At 50.6% G+C, this 20,994-nt stretch overlaps 1 protein-coding gene across 4 annotated transcripts in view; it reads right to left on the bottom strand.

Moving 5' to 3' along the window:
* Window positions 1-713: 713 nt before the first annotated feature.
* ODF3L1 (outer dense fiber of sperm tails 3 like 1) overlaps window positions 714-20,994 on the bottom strand; it is a 51,130-nt gene continuing 30,849 nt past the window's right edge. For 2 of the 4 annotated variants that reach the window (XM_039491985.1, XM_039491984.1), the window contains exons 2-5: window positions 16,693-16,866; window positions 15,269-15,379; window positions 14,545-14,655; window positions 714-1,556 (exon numbers count right to left, since the gene is read on the bottom strand). In XM_039491985.1, coding sequence (XP_039347919.1) covers window positions 1,081-1,556; window positions 14,545-14,655; window positions 15,269-15,379; window positions 16,693-16,810 — 816 coding nt within the window. In that variant the 5' untranslated portion in view covers window positions 16,811-16,866 and the 3' untranslated portion in view covers window positions 714-1,080. Of the gene's footprint in view, window positions 1,557-14,544; window positions 14,656-15,268; window positions 15,380-16,692; window positions 16,867-17,012; window positions 17,033-17,159; window positions 17,236-20,994 lie in introns of those variants that run through there. The other 2 variants (XM_039491983.1, XM_039491986.1) reach the window with 2 other exon arrangements.

The following is a 20,994-nucleotide window of genomic DNA, read 5'->3' on the forward strand; positions in this document are numbered from 1 at the left end:
TGCAAGTGTCAGCGACATCAGAAAACCAGAAAGAGGCTCCTGCAGAAAGGTCCAGGACATGACTGACTCAGGGTGCATTCTGTGCTGTGCAGCATCGCTGCTTGGGGGTGCCAAGAGGACGGTCTCCAGCCAGAAATGGCCAGCAGAGGATTCTCCTGGGGGGGGACCCCTGCCAGGCATAAAGCCAGGGAAGCTGGCAGAGCGGCTTCTGCAATAGCCGCCCCTGCACCCCAGCATAGATGACATGCCAGGGAGGGAGACAGGTTGGGAACAGGCTGACGGTGTAGTGGGGCAGAGCTCTGATATGCTAATTCTCCACTGGCATAAGGTACCTCAGGCCGGGGCATAAGTCAAAGTGGCCCCCAGAGCTACTGAATCAGGGAACTGTAACTGTCTCCCTTACAGGGCCCCTCTGAGCAAAGCTGGAATGCAAGAGAGAACGGAGCCTGTGGTGTGCAAAAGACCATCTCCTGTGTGCCACCTAACCACGCAGAGAGCATGTGCGTGCCCTGCCCACGGGGGAATCCTTTGGTCACACAGCAGCTCTCTGCTCCAAGCATGTCGGGAATCAGCTCCTTTAAAAATACATCAATCAATATTTATCTGGCTTTAACGATGGGTTTCCTTATTTGAATGCTGCACCTGGGAGGAGCTGGAAACCCCGATAATATTGGAACATCACAGCTCAACTCCTCACCCGATACGCCCTAAAACCAGGCTAAAACTTAACAGGCTTTATTGATTTATTTTAAAAATGAAACAAAGGAGTGAACCATTCAGTGACATGCGGGGGTGGGGCGAGGGCCCAGGGATGTGGGGGTAGCAGTGGGCAAGTGCAGTCATATCACACTGTGAACCTCACAGACAGAAGTCAGAAAGTCTCAAGCCAAGAGCCAGATCCATAGCCCACCGCAATAAACAGCAGTCTTTCCATTGACTTTGCAGGGCTTTGAATCAGGCCTCAAGTGTGCTGTAACTGCTAGGGCTAACATGCAGTGATAGGCTGGTGTCACATGGTCATGGCCCAGCCTGGGGACCTCAGGGTAAGAACAGCCCCACAGCCCAGAGTAGTGGCCTGGCTCACTCCATAACATCAATAACCAAGGGGGTGAGGTACTCAGAGTGACGGATCCCCAGGCTGAAATCCGGGGCCCTCGGCTTGATGATGGTGACACGGCCAGTCTTGTAGTCCGCTGGCCCTGGAGTAGAGTCCCTTATGAACTTGTACTTTCTCAACATGCTGTAAGCAGGTTGCCGGTGCAAGTAGACATTCGGTTCAGGCACAACAAAGGATGCTGGGCCAGGGACTCTTGCCAGCATCTCTGCGTTCCTCCGCATATCCATTTTGGAGGCCATGCTGTAGCAGGGGGCAGATGGCTTGATGGGAAGTCCGGGTCCCAGCGTCCCTGGGAGGGTATAGGCATTGGGAGCTGGATTGGGATCATTCTCACGGTAGCGAGTGCGGTCGGCCAAGGAATAAGCCGGTGCATAAGGTTCCCCCTGCGGATGCACCTTCTCTGTGTGGTATTCATTCGGGGCAGGTGTGCTCATCAAACCTGGGAGCCAAGAGGCAGTTTGGGATCAATGTTACTACAGTAGAGTTAGGTTCTGCCTACTTCCGAAGTTGGCTGCACCCTGAGGTGTAAGCTGGTGCCCATTGTGGGGTCATGCAACAGGCCTGGCCACTACAGACCTCACTTCAAATGTGGCTTGCATTTCAAAAGAGTTTCTGTCTTACTAGAGTGTCTCTGGCCTGGGGAAATGGTGAGGACAGAAGTGAGGTGGATTGGCAGACCTGTACACAGGGGCCCAGCAGTCAGGGTGCATTCGTAGAGCTGTGGGGTGGGATGCTAACAGGGGAGGGCATTGTGCAGTACCAGGCTTACCAGGGTGCCAATGGCTCCATGGCACTGGGCCCACACTCAGAAGGGCCCCTCACACCCACTTCCTTCTCTACCGCGGCACTGCAAGAGGCCCTGAGGGAGGGCAAAGAGCAGCACCCTGGTTACCACGACGCCCACCCTCCAGCCCCAGAGAACACCTACCCCCCCGCCCCCCACAGGCCCAGACAGCCCCTGGGGCAAGCAGACTGCCAGACAACCCGGGATATACTGTACACTGCACCAGGGCCCTGCCACATTGTATCACCCGCACCGCGCCCAGAGACCAGCAAGGAGGCTCCAACTCTCATGCTCTGCCTACAGGGATCCAGCCTGGGAGCCGGGAGCCCAGGGGACCTTGGGAGCAGTAGTTCCTTGGCCAGCTCCCTGCCTGGAGAGTCGGCCCTGGAGCAGGGAAGGAGCTACATTTCCCAGCATTCCCTTGGCAGCTATCAACAGGAAAGGGAGGGGGATGGAGTAGGGAAGCTGCCAGAGCTGGTGAGACCCAATGCACCAGCTTGCTGTCAATGGAGAGCTGGCTGCTAGAAGAGGGTGGTACTGTGAATGAGGAACATGCACGCACAAGGAGTAGAAGGCTTTGGCCCACATATCACCCTCAGAAGATTTCCTTGGCTGGCAGCCCCCAAAGAAGGAATTGAGTGGAATGAATGGACAATGTGCCTCTATCTAAAGCCTAGCAAGGGAGGTATGTGGACCCCACCAGGAAAAGTTAAAATGACAAGTACGAGCGGAAAGGCTTTATTAGAGGACCTGGGCAGCTTTAGGTACTGTACCAGGCACACAGGAGGATGTGACTCCATTTCCACTTCTGAGACATAGAAGCAGAAATTGGCTTTTCCTTTTCAGATTTATCTAGTAGTCAGAAAGGGAATCTAGCACCTCCTTTCCAGATTTGAACACCCTCAAAGTTCAAGAGCACTCAAGTTCAGCTTAGGCTGCTCTCTGTTACTTCATTTCTCCCAAATCAAATACTGATCCACTGTAATTTACTGTAGAAAAAGTAGGATAAAATTGAGCAACAAATGCTGGCTCTTCCCAATCCTAACTAGGACCAAAATTGCTATATTCAACCACCATTACTGGTTTTTTTTTTAGTTTTGTTTGTTTAAAAAGATGACAGTAATATTGCATTGGCAAGTTACCCACAGAAACGAAAAGTGGAACAAAAGAACAGCAAAGGCACCTCAACTTTTCCTTATTATGTGGGACAGTCTTACAATATGGATCCGGATATCCTCCAGTCACACAAACTGAAAATCGTTCCACTTTACTGCAGTTCTGTAACCATGCAGAAACCATTCTGTGCACATCCAAAATTTCTACTGAATTCAGAAGCACCTTGCTTTTGTAACCATACCACCTGGTGTTTTCAAACCTTGTAAGCTAAGCAGGTTTACATTTAGTAATTGGGAGGCCTCTCAGAAAAAGTTAAGTGCTGCAGGACGTGTTGATTATGCACTAGGTAATGTGAGTCCCTCCTGTGTACAATAGTAAACCAGCGCAGCATAGTTTTAGAATGCACTGTACTCCTAGAGTCTAGAATTAGCTCCTTTGCTTCTATACACAGCCCATAAAAGACAATAAAAAGACTCCCACCGACTTCAACAGGCTTTGGGTGGAAACATGGGGTAACTCCATTGTCTTCATAGCAGAGCGGGGTTGTGTGAGCTTGTTGCAGAGCTGCTGCTCAGGGATGTGGAATCTCCTGGCACCCCAGCCTCAGAAATCATCCAGGCTGGACCTACTTCACTACTATGTGTTAGCTGTTGGGTGCATAGGAATTGGGGGCCCTGCAGGTGATGGGCATCTCAGGTACTTAAAGCCTTGGCCTGGAGTAGGGAAGCACCTAACTGCAGAGTCTCCAGCTGCCTAAGGCCAGCGCTGAGGATTAAGAATCCCTAGTGCCGCCGTTGCAAGGTTCAAGCATGCTCAGCCTTGGAATTGCTGCCCCTCCCACAGCTAGTAGGTGCACCTGGCTAAGGCTGGCCTCTTACAATTGGCCCCATGGCTATAGCCAGAGAAACTACAGGTGGCTCTGTGACTATTGGGGGCCATTAAGCTAGGAGCAGATAAAGAAACTGGAGTTAACCGCAAGGAACAGAGGTCACCAGTAGGACAGGAATGTCAAGGGGAGCAGGGAAAGTGGAAGCAGGTCAGGTTTGCAGGGGGAGAATAGGACCAGCTGTCTGGGGAGCACATCCAAAGGTAGAAGGGAAACAAACATGGGGAGAGGTGTTGATGACCAAGTAGTGGAATAGCACATAGATGGGAGCAAAGGGGAAAAGAAGGCTGGTAACTGCAGGTTCCCAGGAGCTAAGTGCTCACTGAGCCAGGGTTGGAGAAACGATGTTTGCAAGTGGCTTGCTCAAATGGCAGGATGGGTGCTGGGGGAGGAATTTGTCAGAATTGATCAGGTATCTGTTGACTGTGGAACTTTATGGAGCTGAGGCCAGGATCACATACAGTGGCTAGTGAAATAGGGTGGTACTGGAGACATGACTATAGCAGGTCTAACTGAGGAAGGAGATAAATCTGTGGGGAGTTTCCCTGATCACTATGAAAGTTCTGCTCACTGTGGACACTGGTAAACCCACATTGGTGTACAGCCCAATGAGAAAAACTGGGGGCTGAGGAAGCTGGGTATGGCAATGCATATAGTTAAGCAGAGGTGTGTGATCAAAATGAAAAATGTCTCAGATTCAGTACTGGGTATACTATGGCACCCATGGTGCCACCACACCAGGTCCACACTCAGAAGGGATCCATAATGACTACATGGGAGCCCACAAATTCATTTGGCACCAGGCCCACAAAAGGTTAATCCAGCCCTGGCATTGTGCATCTGCCCTGAGAATCAGTCCAGACCCTCATTTGGTATAAATCCATGCAGCTCCATTTCATTCAATGGCATTATACCCATTTACACCAAGGATCTAGCCCAAAGTGTTTAAGATCACTTGCCCTCACGATGCCTGGCACTGGGCAAAACTCACATATTCCAATGTTTGAATGACATTTTCAACCATTAAATCACAGTTAGTTGCCACAGGGCTTTGTCAGATGTTGTGCTACCTGCAACAGCTTCTAGCACAGTCTCTCTTTTGTCCTGCCTTTCCCCTAGTAGCCCCATCCCCTCTCCTCATTGCTGCACCAGCACTCTGCCTTCTCATTGGATTCAAGCCCTCTAGATCCCCTTATATGAGGCTGTAACCCCTGTGGCGCCTCCTGCTGGTATCCTGGGAATTAGCTCTTTTTCCTGTCTTGGAGAACCCTCTGCAGGCCAATGTCTTGCTGCCACTTGCCCCCCCATGTCCCTCCTGGACCCCGGTGCCCCTTTCTACTGGGGCGCTGCCCCTTGGCAGTAACCCCACAGTCTCTGGGTCTCCCCCTTCCAGGGGAACCTCCACCCCCTATCCCCACCTCACCTCAGTCTTTGGCTACTGCCCAGTCTCCATCTAGCCCCCATTCACTGGGGCAGACTGCAGTATAAGCCACTCATCACAGGCATGGGGGGTTGGACCTGCTGCCTCTGCCTACCTGTGGGCTGCCCCCTGCAACCCCAGTACCCAGTTAGCCTTTTACTAGGCCTGTAGCCTGGAGGGTTTCCAGGCCAGAGCACCCCAGTGCCTCTTACCTTCCCCCAGCCCTGCTCCACCTTAGGTACCCAGGTACATTCCCCAGCAGCCAGGCCCTTCTCCCTCTAAAGACAGAGGGAGAGTATCTATCTGCTCCTAGCCCACTGCCCTCTTATAAAGGCCAGCTGGGCCCTGATTGGGGCGTGGCCACAGCTGAGGCTGCTTCCCCAATCAGCCTGGGCTGCTTGCCCCCAGCCACAGCCCTCTCCCAGGGCTGATTTCAAGCCCTTTAGGGCAGGAGTGGGTGACCACCCCCCTACAGAGGCAAATTGTGCATTAGCTGTCTCCTGCCACCGGATATTATAAACACCTGGGGACTCCAAGAAACTCTCATGCTGCCTTCGGGGTTTACATGTGATTCCCTTTAGAACACATTTTCAATGGGACTCACATGTCCGAAAGCAACTTTTGAAGCCCAGAAGACAATGCACTCCTGTACTACCCCAACCCCATGCACAAGAGTTTAGATGCACTAAGAAATCTAATCCCACCCTTTGTGTTCCCTGGAACCCATAAAGGATTCTGCCTAGCTCCCATTGAAGTCAATGAGAGCTCCATCCATGATACAAGTCAAATATCTCCTCATATGCTGGCTAACCAAGAAGATACTAGCATACCCCTTAGTCAATGGAGAGTCACGACCAAGCAAGTCCCCTGACTAGATAGCGCAGGGGCCCACCCAAAGGTGTGCTGATCCCTGGGGGCAACCCACTGTTCTGGCTCTAGTGGAAGGGAAAGGGGCCTGCATCAAGGAGAGGAGGAGACACCACCTGGGACAACCCCATTTCCAGCTCACAAAGAGGAGCTGTTCCAAAGACATGGATCTGGGACATCAGACCAAGAGGGTCCAGGCACTGCCTTAGGGCTCAAGGTAACTGCAGCCTTCCTGGGTGCAGGGGCTGCTCCGACCTTGGAGGAGTCACTAGGGCATTAGCCAGTCACCTAGGGCTGTCCCATTGTCAACGTTATTGATGCTTTCCTGAAGAAAGGATCTCAGTGTGTTGGATTTCCCACAGACAGAGAGCACTGCAAGTAGGCAATGCCGACCCCTCCGACATTGCTCAGCACCCTGCTGCTCCGGGGGACAAACAGCTGCACAGTGTTTCTCACACACGCACAAGTGGTTTTCAGGCACAGGCTGGCCTTTCTGCCTTCAGTACATGTCCCCTCCCGCAGGGCTGAGGGCCATTCTTGGAGGGGGTAGCCAGGTGCCCAGCGTCATGCCCTGATGCCACGGCATTCAGGAGATGGGTTGGTAAATGGCACATTCCCAGCCCTACTCTCTGAGCAGTAACTGTGGGGGGGACAATGCAGAGCAATCAAGGGTCATTAACCTGGAAGACCTCCTGCTGAAATGCAAGCACCTTGGACAATGAGCTAGCTACCACCCAGAGAAACCCATTCTTCCAGGTGAAATGGTAACCAAGCAATGGATCACCTGACAAGGGACTTGAAGTGACTGAGGATGGTCACCTGACACAGGGGACTGCAACTTTATAAAAGGAAGCTTTCTCACCAGTCATCTTCAGAGAAGGAGAGGAGAGAGACCCAAAGCTGAAGGCTGAGCAGGAGGAGAGGGATGCAGGAAGCACTTGGCCACCCTAAAAGGGTGGCCCAAAACCCACAGGTCTCTCTGAATGGTGAGGACACCGGCAGGAGGGATTTGCATGCAGGTATTTGTTAGTTTTGTACAGATTTCTATATCTCTTGTGCTTTTTCTATGAGTAAAGAGTGTGTGTGTGTGTGTTTATAAACTCCTTTGCAGTGTCTGAGTGGTATCTGCTTACACTGTCACACCATCCCTGAAGGGGGAGACAATTGACCAGCATGTGCACAGCTTCAGTGGTACTCTGGGAGCATGCAGCAGCTACTGGAGAGCTGACACTAATTTCAATACTTAGGCAATTGGATGGTGGGGTCAGACTTGGGGTTTGCATCTGGGGTGTTTGCCTGGAGGCCCACAAACATGCCTAAACTCTACTCACCCCCAACAAACCAAGAGCCTGTGAGCCCCCCCCCCCCCAGGGGGGGGGGTCCAGTACAGCAAACTGGTGAGTGTCCAGCAGGGCGAAATCATCAGGGTTGCAACATTCCCTCATTACCGTTATCTGGGAGCTCCCAGACACAGCACTTCCCACAGGCCATGACCAGACTGTGCTCACCGCCTCTGTTTCTCTCTCTCTCTGAATGGGCTGCCCCTCCAAGACATCTGTGGTGAGTGAGTCAAGTGGCCCCAGGCTGCTGAGCTCTCAAACAGCGCTGTCCGTCCCCTTCTCCCACACAACGATGCTCTGGGAACTGAAGGGCTCCCGGGCCCGGACCTGCACAAGCCATCAGCTGTTGTTTATTTCCTCACCCCCTCACTGGGACGATGAACTCTTCAGTGAAGAAGCTAAAGCAGCAGCCCGCGTAGTTCAGGCCTCTGGGCCCTAGCAGCTGCACAGAAATACAGGCAACAGCAATGTTGGCCACAGCGGCTTTTCTGCTCAGCATCCTCCCCGGCTGCCAGTTGGTTAAATAAGGACCAGAGCAACTATTGTTGCTTGGGTCCAGCTGGGATGTGCCACTAACTGTTCTCATTATGGGTGTCTTCATCTTCGCTCTAAAAAGCCCTTCTGCGCAGAGCCCACCACCTCTGTTCACTTCCCCAGGGGACCAATTTCATCTCTCTCTCCCTAAATGCCCAGCTCACTTCAGCAGTAGGATCTTCACACCTCATTGCCTCTTCCAGCAAGAGCCATGTTTTCTCCTGAGGAACAGTTCCCCTCTCCTGGTGACCCCTCCAGCTTGCAGCTCAGCTGCCCTGCTTGCTACTGACCTCCTCAGATCGAGCAGAGCTAAGGGGGAGAGGGGGTTTCTAAACAAGGTCCATATTAGGCACTGGGGGCTGGATGCAGTGCTGGCATGACTGTCATAGGTGCTGAGTGAACGGCTGAGACACATTTGTGCACCCTGCCTTAAACAGGCATCCCACCCCTTTGGCACTGACCTTTAAGAGGCTCACTGAGTAAGCGCCACAGGCCAGATGAGTCAGTGCGCTTGGCAAGTCAGATCATTAACCCCCAAAAGGGTTTGCTGGGACAGACACAGTGGGTCATGTAATGGATAACTCAACAGAGGTGGGAGAACATCAGCAAACGCAATGGTGGCAAATCCTTCATCTCCTTTAGCAGCATGGACAGAACCTTCAGCATTGGCATCCTCTCCTCCTGGACAGCTGGGAAGGGGAAGAGGATGTACCATCTGATGCCAGACTGAACTGGAAGAAGGACTACATGCCCAGCAGCGGGCTAAGAGCAATAGGAGCAGCCACATCCTAGCAGACGCCCCCTGATCCTTACTAGGTCCAGAAGGTCCTCAGCTCCTGCACTGCTTGGTTTGCATGTTGTTATTAGCCGTGTATACAGCATTGCAAGCCTAGAAGGACCTTAGGGAAATGGGGCAAACAAATTACAGTCCCTGCGCCATATAGTTTCTAGTCTAAAGACACAGATTGGTGGGGTACAGCTGGGATGATGTGGAGACAGGTTTCAGAGTTTAAGGACCAGAAGGGGTCTGTTCAGGGACCAAATCCAACAAGGAAATAAGGGGATAGGACAGGAGGTCTGTCCAGAAGGGAAAAGGAGGAGGGCCAGCAGGGTACAATGATGGAGCTGAGAATGCAGGTGGATGGAGCCAAGGAAGAAGTTGAACCTGAGCAATACCCTCCCCTATATTTCTGTATCAATGCCCACCAGCTGCCACATCCCATCCCATACATGACAGATGGGTGTCTGGAACGCCACTTAGGGCATATCTGCCTGCAGGCCAAAGGCATATTTGTTTCTGGAGATGCCATCATGCACTGTCAGCACAGGAGTAGACGAAGCTTTTTGGACGGGATGTCAATCAAGCTGTGAGATAATCTGTCTCTCTCTTTGCAGGGCTATGCCCAGGGAAGTAGCTATGCCCTTGTGGACTGTGTGGTTTCTGTGGGGAGCAGGAAATTATATCATCTGGAACAGCAGGCTGTATTCTGACAGGAGCTTTGACTTGGACTCATACTCACAGGCATCCCTCAATTACCCAATCATGAGTTGAGGTGTTCTATTTTTCCCTGTGCCTTCTGGGTCCCTGGGTTGAAAGCCTCTTGGCTGAAACTCTTGGGGTATCTTCCCTCAGATTTGGTCTTTGGCCCAAATGGATTTGGGGGAGGGTGGGCTCTGTCAGTCCTGGAACAGAGGTGGTCACAAACAGCATGCAATCTCTTCATCCAGGAAAATCAGCCCCACACCAATGCCCAGTTCCCAGGGGGTAACTGCCACAGGAACTGACTATAATCAGAGAGCAAATTCTCCTGTGGCTCACAGGGCTCCCTCCCCAGAAGCTGCCTCCACACAGAACCTTGCCTCACCCGAAACTAACACCTCACATCATGTCTTCACAAGACCAAATGTTTGGTCACATGCTAAACAATAAAGAACTTGGAAGACTATATGTAACAGAGCCACCTGCCATCAGGGCCGGCTCCAGGCACCAGCATTCCAAGCAGGTGCTGGGGCGGCAATCTGCAAGGGGCGGCAGTCAGTGTGTTTTTGCCCCCAAGCAGAGCGCCGAATTGCCGCCACGGATGGCAGGGGCGTCCATGTGCTGTTAGGGCGGCACACGCGTTTCCGCGGCGGTGACAATTCGGCGGCAGCTTCTGCATTCAGCTGTCCGTGGCAGCGCAGCTTCTGTCTTCTGGCTGACGACAGAAGCTGCCGCCGAATTGCCACCATCGCGGAAATACACCTGCCGCCCTAACGGCACACGAACTACCCCCACTGTCTGCGGCAGCAATTCAACACGCTGCTTGGGGGGGCAAAAACAGTAGAGCAGGCCCTGCCTTCCATAGCATTATGATGCCTATTTAACAGGCCAGGAAACTGAGCAACCGAGGGGTTGAGTGTCTTAGCCAGACTTACTCAGGAAGTCTGTGATAGAGTCAGGAATTCAACCCCAGTCTCCCAGCACCTAGTCTTGTGCCTTATCTTGTGCCTTACCCGGCAGACCAGCCTTGGTCCCGCATGTGGGCACAAATATTTGAAGAAGTCAGAGACAGAGTTGTCAGCCGTTGCTTTGGGATGTAGGACAGCCAATTCTCATGCACGGGGAGCTCAGGTCCCTCTCCCCATAGTTATTATAACCAAAGGCCCCACTGTCAAATATACTGTAGTGGTGTAGGATATCACCACTAAACTCTTCAATGGCCTTGTAATTCATGGTTGCTTATCTTTAATTCAATAGCTAACCTCCAAAGTTCTCGATTATGAAACTAAAGCTACATAACCCTCTTGGATTCCTTGCCATTATTTTCACGTGGCTTGCACTGGCGTTGCTGTCTGTTCATTCAGGCAGCCACATACTCAACCTCTCCAAGTCCCCCAGCTTTAGGAAGATGAGGTGTTCTGGATTTACTGAACAACCCAAATTGGCCCCTGCCATTATCCCTTCCCATTTCTCTGCATAAACCAAACCCTACAAGGACTTACACATCTGCCCAGCTGCTTCTAATGGCTACACAGAGCCACAGTGTTTCCCATCACCTGTTCCCTGAGCTGAGACAGGGAAGGCAGCTGGATACAGCCAAGAAAATTCCAGATGTGTCTGCTGTCAACAAGCCACATGTGTTTGCGGGGGTGGGTGTAGAAGCACACACTCTCGCTCTCTGTCTCTAACATGAGTTGAAATAACATATGCTAAGATTGTAAGCTCCTTGAGGCAGGGACACCTGTTGGTTCTGTATATGTAGAGCACCTAACGTAAGAGTCCTGGTCTATGCTCCTGGTCCTGCTCCTCAGCATTATTATTATTGTTGATTGTATAATTAATAATAATGGCATTTTTGCCAGTTTACTTTATTTGATGGCCAGTTCCTGTGCTTAGGAAAGCCATAGGTTTAGAGTTACTGTTGCTAATTGTCCAACAAGATATGTCTGGTAAGCCTGGATAGTAGCTGGAGGGGCATATGCATCTATAGGAAGTTTCTCAATGTAATTTTTTTTCTCCCATTGAATACATTTCTTGCCTCACCCTATGATTCCCAAAGAGGATGTGGAGGTCATATGGGAGAAGGCATGTCTGCCCTCTCTAAATAATGTTAAAAAAACAAACAAACAATCTTAGGGTCTGATCCAAAGCCCATTGAAGTCAATGGGAATCTTTCCACTGACCTGAAAGGGCTGCAGATCAGCCCCTGATTCACCAAGAGGAGAGGGTAAAGGTCTTTCCCACTCATCTACCAAATGGTGGGTGTGATGTTAAACAGGCACAAGGCAGCTGGGACATTCTGCAAAGCATCTGTTTAATAAACATTAGGTGAACTGGGGGCTTGTAATTAGAAGCTGATAGCCCTGGTTAGAGCAGGGGAAAGCAATGCATGTGGAGCCTGGCCTCCAATAGCCCAGCTAGTAAGTGACCGTCCTTCCCAATAACATCGCTAACGCACCACAGTGCTAACATAATTCTGTTGCTCTTCCAATCTTGTGTCTCCCACAGCTCTACCAATGCACCTCTCTCTGAGCTGCTATTCCAGTACCGTGGGCCATTCCTGAACAGCACTGAAGGTCTGCAGTGTGTTCCTGAACATATCGAAGTGATGACAAACTCCGATGGTATCATGCTAGAACAAATGCCCGCTAAGGACTAGGATGAGACCTTCAACCTCGTGTAAGTTGCAGTCAATGTTGTATTGAAACCCACGTCTGCAGAGAAGACAGGTTAGTGCATTTACCCACTGCAACACCACGGTCCCTAGAAGGTCTAACTACATTCTAGCTCCTTCATCCCCATGTGTGGCGAGACTTCACAAATGTCATCGGAATTCCAGCTAGGTTAGGAGATGCAGGCTCAGATCCTCTGCTAGTGTAAACCAATATAGCTCCATAATGGAGCTAGGCTAATACACACCAGCAGAGGAGCTGGCCCAGTGAGACTCAATGAGCCAGATTCCACAGTGCTGTAATGAGCTTGCCCTGGATATGAATTTGGCCTGCTTGGATCCAAAATGTTAGTTATTTTTTGCTAAAGCACCCAGAGGGCTTGGGCTGTCGGATGCCAAGAAATTATGAATGAGTAACTAACTACTCCTGGTGCGAGTGTGTGTGATACTAGTTCTGAATGCTCTCAGCATGTTCCATGCATGCTTCCTGTGACGTTGGATTCTATATGATTTTATGAAAATATGCTAATGTAACTGGAATATGTTTCATGCGAAAGGTCTCTTGTAAGGTATCAATACAAAGCTTATAATCTACTGAGTGTGATTGTCCTATTTGTATAAACGTATCACTCTTGTATCTGAAACTAGAAATATGAAATATAACTCTGAGGGCCTGTTGTAATTATGCAAAGTGTGGGCTATTAATGGTGGTTTGGAATCTTGATGACTCCCATTAACCAGGACAATTGACTGCAGATGGCTCTGTTTTACCTGTAAGTCTTCCTGTATATGTGTGTGCTGGCAAGTGGGCAAAGAAGTCTTGCAGTGATGTGTGATCATGTCACCTGAACTGGAATCCATCTTTAACCTGGTGTCTTTCCATTGAGAAGGAGGGGGTGGGAACCCAAAGAGGGACAAAGGATTCCTGCCTTATGCAAAAGATACATAAAGGGGTGGAACAGAACAAAGGGAGGGGAGAAGCCATCATGAAGAATCCCCTAGCTACCACCTGAGCTGGAACAAAGGGCTGTACCAGGGGAAAGGATTGTGCCCAGACTAGGAAGGCGTCCAGTCTGTGAAAGAGACTTATTGAAAAATCTTTCACGGTGAGATTTTATCTGTACTCAGTTGTATTACTGTTTTACGCTTAGATTTGCGTGTTTTATTTTATTTTGCTTGGTAATTCGCTTTGTTCTGTCTGTTACTACTTGGAACCACTTAAATCCTACTTTTGGCATTTAATAAAATCACATTTTACTTATTAATTAACCCAGAGTATCTATTAATATGGGGGGGGACAAACAGCTGTGTATCTCTCTCTACCAGTGTTATAGAGGGAGAACAATTTATGAGTTTACCCTTTATAAGCTTTATACAGGGTAAATGGATTTATTTGGGTTTAGACCCCATTGGGAGTTGGGCATCTGAGTGTTAAAGACAAGAACACTTCTGTGAGCTACTTTCAGTTAAGTCTGCAGCTTTGGGGCAAGTAATTCAGACCCTGGGTCTGTGTTGGAGCAGATGGGTGTGTCTGGCTCAGCAAGACAGGGTGCTGGGGTCCCGAGCTGGCAGGAAAAGCAGGGGCAGAAGTAGTCTTGGCACATCACTTGGCAGTTCCCAAGGGGGTTTCTGTGATTCAACCCATCACACTGCCTTCCAGGGTTGTATGGTGGGAAGCACAGCAGCCGCAGCTTTTCAGGGCCAGAGAGCCCATGGCAGCAGGTGGGGACCCTGCGTCCTCGCCTGCTTTAAAAAGGAAACAGTCCCCCACCTGGTTAACAGCTGCTAGGTGGAGCAGCAGCTGGTTCTGGGCCTGATCCAAAGCCCATTGAACTGGGATCTTTCCCAATGCATGGGTGTGCCCCTGATTAAACTCACATGGGGCTAGGGGAGCGGAAGCCAGTCAGATGGGTGAGAGAGCTGCTGCCATTGGCACCAGGACAGAGGTAGGCAGTATTTGTGACAGGAACTATGATGCCAGAACTCAGGGTTACTGTAGGTATCTATGGGTGCACTGTCCTGGGGACCTAGTCTCCAGATTCCTCCCCAAGACACTGGAACAACCAAAGAAGACAAGTCCCCCAAAGAAACCTTCTAGGTTTCCCACTTAGCCCACTGCATGGTGGGACCGCACTTTGTGGGCTTAGGGAGTGCTGGACAGATACTCACACAGTGCAGACATGATCAGAAAAACTCAAAGTTCTGTACCTCACTTAATTTTAAGGAGTTCCAAGTAACTTGTGACACTACACTCATTTATCTGTCCATCATACCCTAACCATCATGGAATGCACTGCAATAATAGACCAGCCATGTTTCTGCTACTCACTTAGACTCTTCTCTTGGTTCTGTATGCGGAAGGATGATGGCTTCCACCACCCAAAGCGGGAGAGGTGAGGGTCTACGAAGCAGGCACCAGGACTGACTGTGTCAGCCAAGACTACAAGGGAAAGGAGAAGAATCCAGTTCAGGAAGTATCAGCTCACAAGCTACAGCTGAGAGATCTGACCCTCAGCTCACTATCTTGCACTGGTTCGACTTTTTTGGTCCCTCTAGCTTCCCCAAGATCTCTTAGAACTGGGATTCTAGAGGGTCTGGGCATGATAGCCACATGTCTTCATGCTGAAGATTTTGTCCCTGACCAGGACAAAGTGCCAGAAATGGGCTGGATCTGTGTCCCTGGGCTGGTAGCACCACATGAACACTCCTGCACTCTGCTACCATTTGGGTGGGAGGCATCCAAGAAGCAATGCATTTCTCCCATAGGGATTGTAGCATATGTCATTTATCCTGTAACTTTCTGTAAGTTAGGTGCTCAGTCCATGAACACTTGGGACTAAGACCGTCCACAGGCTGGTGAGGTGCTAACTCCATGGGCCTTTGAGGCTTAGTCAGGTTGTCTTTCCCTCTGACTACGGAGTTTCAAACTCATTTTGGACTTTTGTATGCTAGGGAACTGTGGGCCAGATGTTCAGCTGGTGTAAATCACTGATGTAAATGGAGCAACACCAGTTCACACCGGCCAATGATCTGGTTCCATGTGTGTAACTCACTTTTCTCCGTGTGTTTTATACGCATCGTGTAAGCTGGTTCTGCAAACATGGTGAAGTCATGATTCCTGATGCCAGTGCAGGGCTGCCGGCCATATTTTCCGGCCCCTGGCCCTGGAATGCAAATGGAAATGTGAATGTACAATGTTAACATGAAGAGAGGAATGAGCCAGCCCCTCTTTAACTTATATAACAGTTTCAACCAGAAGAGAGTCACACCCTATGCTCCTTGTGAAGCTCCTTTCTCTTCCTACCCATGTATTATCTCAGTCCAAGACAAGGAAGTGATCTTGTGACTATGTCCCCTAAGGTGTTTAGGCCCCCCTGCTCTAAACCTCATTCTTCAGAGCTTAATAGTGAGGGTGACCATGCTCTAATGCGAAGGTCTTTAGTCTCCCACCGGCCTTGTATCCCATTCCCTGGCATGGGGATATAATTATGGGAGTTACCAGAAGGTTTACCCTGAAGGAGTTACCCTGACCAGAAGGTTTCTATCCTCCTGTTCTCCAGAACACCATGGCGTGGGTGTTACCGTCCCTAACGAAGGGTATCACCTCCTCCCCCTTGTCACTCCAGGGCACAGATGAGATAATCTCTGCCCTCTGTATCCTACAGCCCCAGATGGGAATGTGACTGCAAAGGTGACCGTCCCATATGGTCGTAGCTTTCTAACCTTTCCATCCTGGAAAGCACCTCTTTGTAAAAGAAAGATTACCCGATGGACCCCCAAATCCCAAAACTCCAAGCTCTGTTGCTTGGCTGTCAACTGTGGACTACCAGGAAGGTCTCTGCAGAGCTCTGGCAGTGATCCATGGACCATCATTTGAGATCCGCTGACCTAACAAGAAGGCCTCCAGCCCCTCTGTTTCCTACCCTCCCAGGCTGCAGATGACCTAAAGGAGTTACTCCCTGGTTCGAATGCAATTACTTCAGATTTTGCACAAGCCATAGTGATAACCAGATGTAATCAATTCTCCATCAGCCCGAGGAGCCATTGGCATCCCACTAAAGACAGGTACAACCTAGAGATGCTGGTTCCCTGTGAACTCTGGCTTTGGCCTACAAGACCCAGTCCAGCTCCATACATACGAGCTTCTCCACTAGTCCCTTTCCCACCCCGCAGGTCTGTCTTTCTATCTACAGCAATCCATCTATAAAAAGGTTCACTTGCCTGCCTTAGGATGAGAATCCTATTATTAACTACTATTATCAGCAGCACCATCTATCTATCCATCTGTCAGCTTGGGATACTGTACTGGGTAATTCCCATTTATTCTAGGTACTCTTGCATCTCTCTCTCTGCCCAGCCCCAGGGTATTGGGGCAACTCTTTCACTCCAGCTGGAGCAAAGCAGGGACAGGCAGGGCTATTTCTTCCCTGACGTGCTTTAGTTAGAATGTGTTTCCCCAGGTAAGAAGTTCACTCACCCTTGATTTTGGCACTGATTGGTGGGTACTGCTTGACTCCCCCTGGTGCCATGGCTGAGGTTCTACAGGTGCTAGCGCCATAATTGCCAGCTCGGCTGGGACCTTTAGACCTGGACATCTCCCTTGGGGGGAGGCCTCGGGGACTCTTTATAGCTTCCGTCACCCGCAGTTACCCTGGAAACACACGCCAAAAAAACACTAAATAAATAAATAAATAAATAAATAAAGCTCTGCGGCACCCGTGCTCGGCTTCTTGCTAGAGGGACCAGGGCACTGATGAACCGAAAGGGCAGTGTGGCAAAGTCAAAGCAGCCATTTACAAAACATGCGTGGGGAAAAGACGAGCTCTGTGTTAACGATCAGTTTGGACCAGTGACTTGCGTTGCTGCCGCTTCAACTTGGCCAGGGATTAAAAGCTTAATTTAAAAAACAAAACAAAAAAGCAACACCCAGATCCTCAAACTTGCCTTCGACTTCTTTTTTTGGACCGTAAACAGCAGCCCCTGCTCTGATTAGCCCTTTGGTTGCCAAGGGGATGATGTAAGTGTGGAATTGGAATCTGGAAAGTCTGTTTATTTCCACATTGCCATGGTGCTGGCAGAACGTTGTGGAAGGATGTGTATGGAGCCAGACTAGCCCCCAACATGGTGGGCATTAGCTCTGCGTAGTGACCACTAAGGAGGAGAAAGCCACAGGCAGTTGCTGAGACATGGTCTGGGCAGACTCCAAAGGCTGATCATGTTACCAATACCAACCGTCGCTGCCGTTGTAAAAGAAAGATTTAGTAAAAAAAAACAAAAAACCTTTTATGAGCCCTGCAGTCCAAGTTGTTATCACAGAATAATGTGTTGTCTGTAAAAACCCCATTAGCGGTCCTCTAAAGGGGCTGGCTGCTGATCTGTCCAGGCAGCTCTCAACATAGTTTGTCTCGAGCTAAAGAAGGGTGTCTAGTGCAGTGGTTTTCAAACTGCGGGTCGCAACCCAGAACTGGGTCACGGAATGTAAGGCACTGGGTCGCAGCGGCTCTGGTCAGCACCGCCAACTGGGCCATTAAAAGTCCCATCGGAGGTGCTGCCCAGCTAAGGCAGGCTAGTCCCTACCTGTTCTGACACTGCGTTGCACCCCGGAAGCGGCCAGCAGCAGGTCTGGCTCCTAGGTGGCGGCCATGGAGCTTTGCACGCTGCCCCCACCCCGAGCACCGGCTCTGCACTCCCAGCCAATGGGAGCTGGGGGGCAGTGCCTGTGGGCGAGAGCTGCATGGAGCCACTTGCGCGCCTCTGCCTAGGACCTGGACCTGCTGCTGGCTGTTTCTGGGGCGCAGCGGAGTCCGTGGTGCCAGGACAGGCAGGAAGTCTGCATTAGCACTCTGTGCCGCTGACCAGGAGCCACCCAAGGTAAGCCTGGGCCCTAACCCTGCACCCTAATCCCCCGCCCCAGTCCTGAGATCCCCCAAACCTGGAGCTCCTTCCTGCACCCAAACCACTCATCCCCAGCCCCACCCCAGAGCCTGCATCCCCAGTCCAGAGCCCTGACCCCCTCCCACACCCCAGCCCCCTGCCCCAGCCCTGAGACCCCCTCAAACCCTGAACTCCTCATTCCCAGCCCCACCCCGCAGCCCTCGCCCCCACTCTCTGCCCCAGCCCTGAGCCCCTCCCACATCTCAAACCCTCATCCCCAGCTCCGTTGGGTTGTGGGCATCAACAATTTTCTTCAACTGGGTCACCAGAAAAAAAGGTTTGAAAACCACTGGTCTAGTGGCTCTGGCACTCCACAGGGGCTCAGCACTGGGTTCCAACCCTGGCTCTGCCGCTGATCAGCTGTGGCCCTGGGCAAGTCACGTCTCCACTCTCAGACTGTTTCCCTCTCACCCATTGCCTGTGCTCCCTATTTCGATGAAAAACTCCTCAGGGCAGGGACGGCCTCTCAGTGCGTATGCACAGTGCCTACCACAATGGGGCCTCAGTCTTGGCTGGGGTTTCTAGGCACAATTACTAATTACAATTAATCCTATCCTGGCCTTGTGCTTCAAACAGGACAGGGAGTGAGCAGACTTGGGTTCTGACCCTCACGCTGCCACTGAATGTGTACGATCCTGGGCAAATCAGTTAATCGCTCTGTGCCTCAGTTTGCCCACCTGTAAAAGGGGGTTTATAACACTTCCCTACCTTTGTAAAGTGCTTTGAGAGTCTCCAATAAAACAGGGACACAAATGACACTAAAAACACACATTGTGCCAACCTCATGGCCACCTCTACACTCTCTTCAAGAGTAAGAACTGTAAAAGCAGAGAGCAGTGAGATTACAGGGGCATTTTAATGTGCCCCCAGGTACTTAACTCTTTCTCCTCCGGTTGGGAAGCAGCAGAACTGCTTGCTGTCCTTGTGCTGAGCAAACCCTTAACGCATATCTTAGTATACCTTAAACAGGGCTGGCTCCAGGCACCAGCATTCCAAGCTGGTGGTTGGGGCGGCATTCTGCAAGGGGCGGCAGTCCCTGTTGTTTTGCCCCCAAGCAGCGCGCCGAATTGCCGCCGCGGAGGGCAGAGGCAGTCCGTGTGCTGTTAGGGCAGCAGGCCCGTTTCCGTGGTGACCACAATTCGGCGGCAGCTTCTATGTTTAGCTGTCCACGGCGGCTTCAGCTAAACATAGAAGCTGCCGCCAAATTGCCGCCACCGCGGAAACGTGCCTGCCGCCCTAACGGCACACGGACTGCCCCTGCCGCCCGCGGCAGCAATTCGGCGCGCTGCTTGGGGCGGCAAAAACTGTAGAGCCAGCCAGCCCTAACCTTAAAAGATGTGTTTGGCATCTTTATTGCAGAGTACTCTGTAAGGGAAATCCAGCAGGTTTGGAAGTTTCTTATGCAAGAGGAGAATGTAAGTTCCCTGAAATCTGCGAAGGAGCCAATCAACAGGCGGTTTCACTGCAGAAAAATGCAGTCCCACCCTTAAAGGGTTACTGGCAGAGCTGGTAGGCCCCAAATTAGTAGTTTTCAGTTGAACAGGAAGCTTTGCTTCTCAGAGGCACTGGTCCACTGCAGTTGCCCTCCTCCGCATCAATCCAGATGTTGACTGTGAAAGAAAAACAAACCCATAGCCATCATCCTAGCCTCCCAGGAGAAACAAATCTGCTGTCCATACCCTGGGCTTCTCCTGAGTTTACATTACAGCAGACTGCAGAGCTGTAATAAATAGATGGAGGACTTGAATGAGATGGCTGAAAGAGAGGGATAGGGCTGAGGGAAATTGGCGCAAAAGCTGCATCTCTCTTTGTAAGAACCCGTCCAGAGGCAGCATCTTTGTCCTTGCCTCAAATTCGTTTCCTTTATTTATTCTGCTAAAAAGACTGACCAGAGTGGAATACAAAGGGGGTTGTGGTAGGGAGGGAGAGCCCCGTTTTGACTTCCCTAACACCTTCTGCTCGATGTCTCTGTTTCTTGTATCCACCTGTTGTTTCCCATCTTATACTTAGACAGCGAGCTCTTTGAAGCAGGGATCCTTTTTGTTTGCTGTGTGTACAGCGCTACACAACAGAACCACTGCAATGCAAATGATAAACGATAAAAATAATGACCCAACATCTATGCTGTTAGTGGAAAAAGGCCCCCCAAAGTCTCTCCCCACCCGCCTAGATATTTCAGACACCCAGGGTTTGGAGGAGAGAGGAGAATCATGAGTGGTGCTGCAGCAGTAATATACAACTCTTGGAAGATGGCTGATGCCTCCCTTATTCTTATTCATATTCATTTAGAGAAAAATCCTACGCAGTAATTCAGTGAAGGTTGCTAACCAACATACAGCATTGCCAACACAAGCACGATGAAACAAGGAAACGAAAATTTAAGACATCAGCAACCCACATGTCCTCAGGAAACTCATTAATAATGCGGGCTCCTCACAGAACACATTGCAAACATTAGCAACATAGCTCCATAATGCAAGGACTGATTCCCTGTCCATCCATCCACCTGTACTTTGTGCAAAATGAGTGCAGGGTGAGTGTCTGACACTTTGTATTGCTGTATGCTTTCCCAGGGTCTGCCTAGTGGGTCTTGCCTCATGCTCAGGATCTAACGGATCACCATATTTGAGGTCAGGAAGGGATTTTTCCCCAGGGTCAGACTGGCAGAGACCCTGGGGGTTTTCCACCTTCCTCTGAAGCATGGGGCATGGGTCACTTGCAGGTTTAGATTAATGTAAATGGTGGATTCTCTATAACTTTAAATCTTTAAATCCTGATTCGGGGACTTCAGTAACTCAGCCAGAGGTTAGGGGTCTATTACAGGAGCGGGTGGGTGAGGTTCTGT

Source organism: Mauremys reevesii, linkage group 10 (genome assembly GCF_016161935.1).
Source record: "Mauremys reevesii isolate NIE-2019 linkage group 10, ASM1616193v1, whole genome shotgun sequence".
NCBI lineage: Eukaryota > Metazoa > Chordata > Testudines > Geoemydidae > Mauremys > Mauremys reevesii.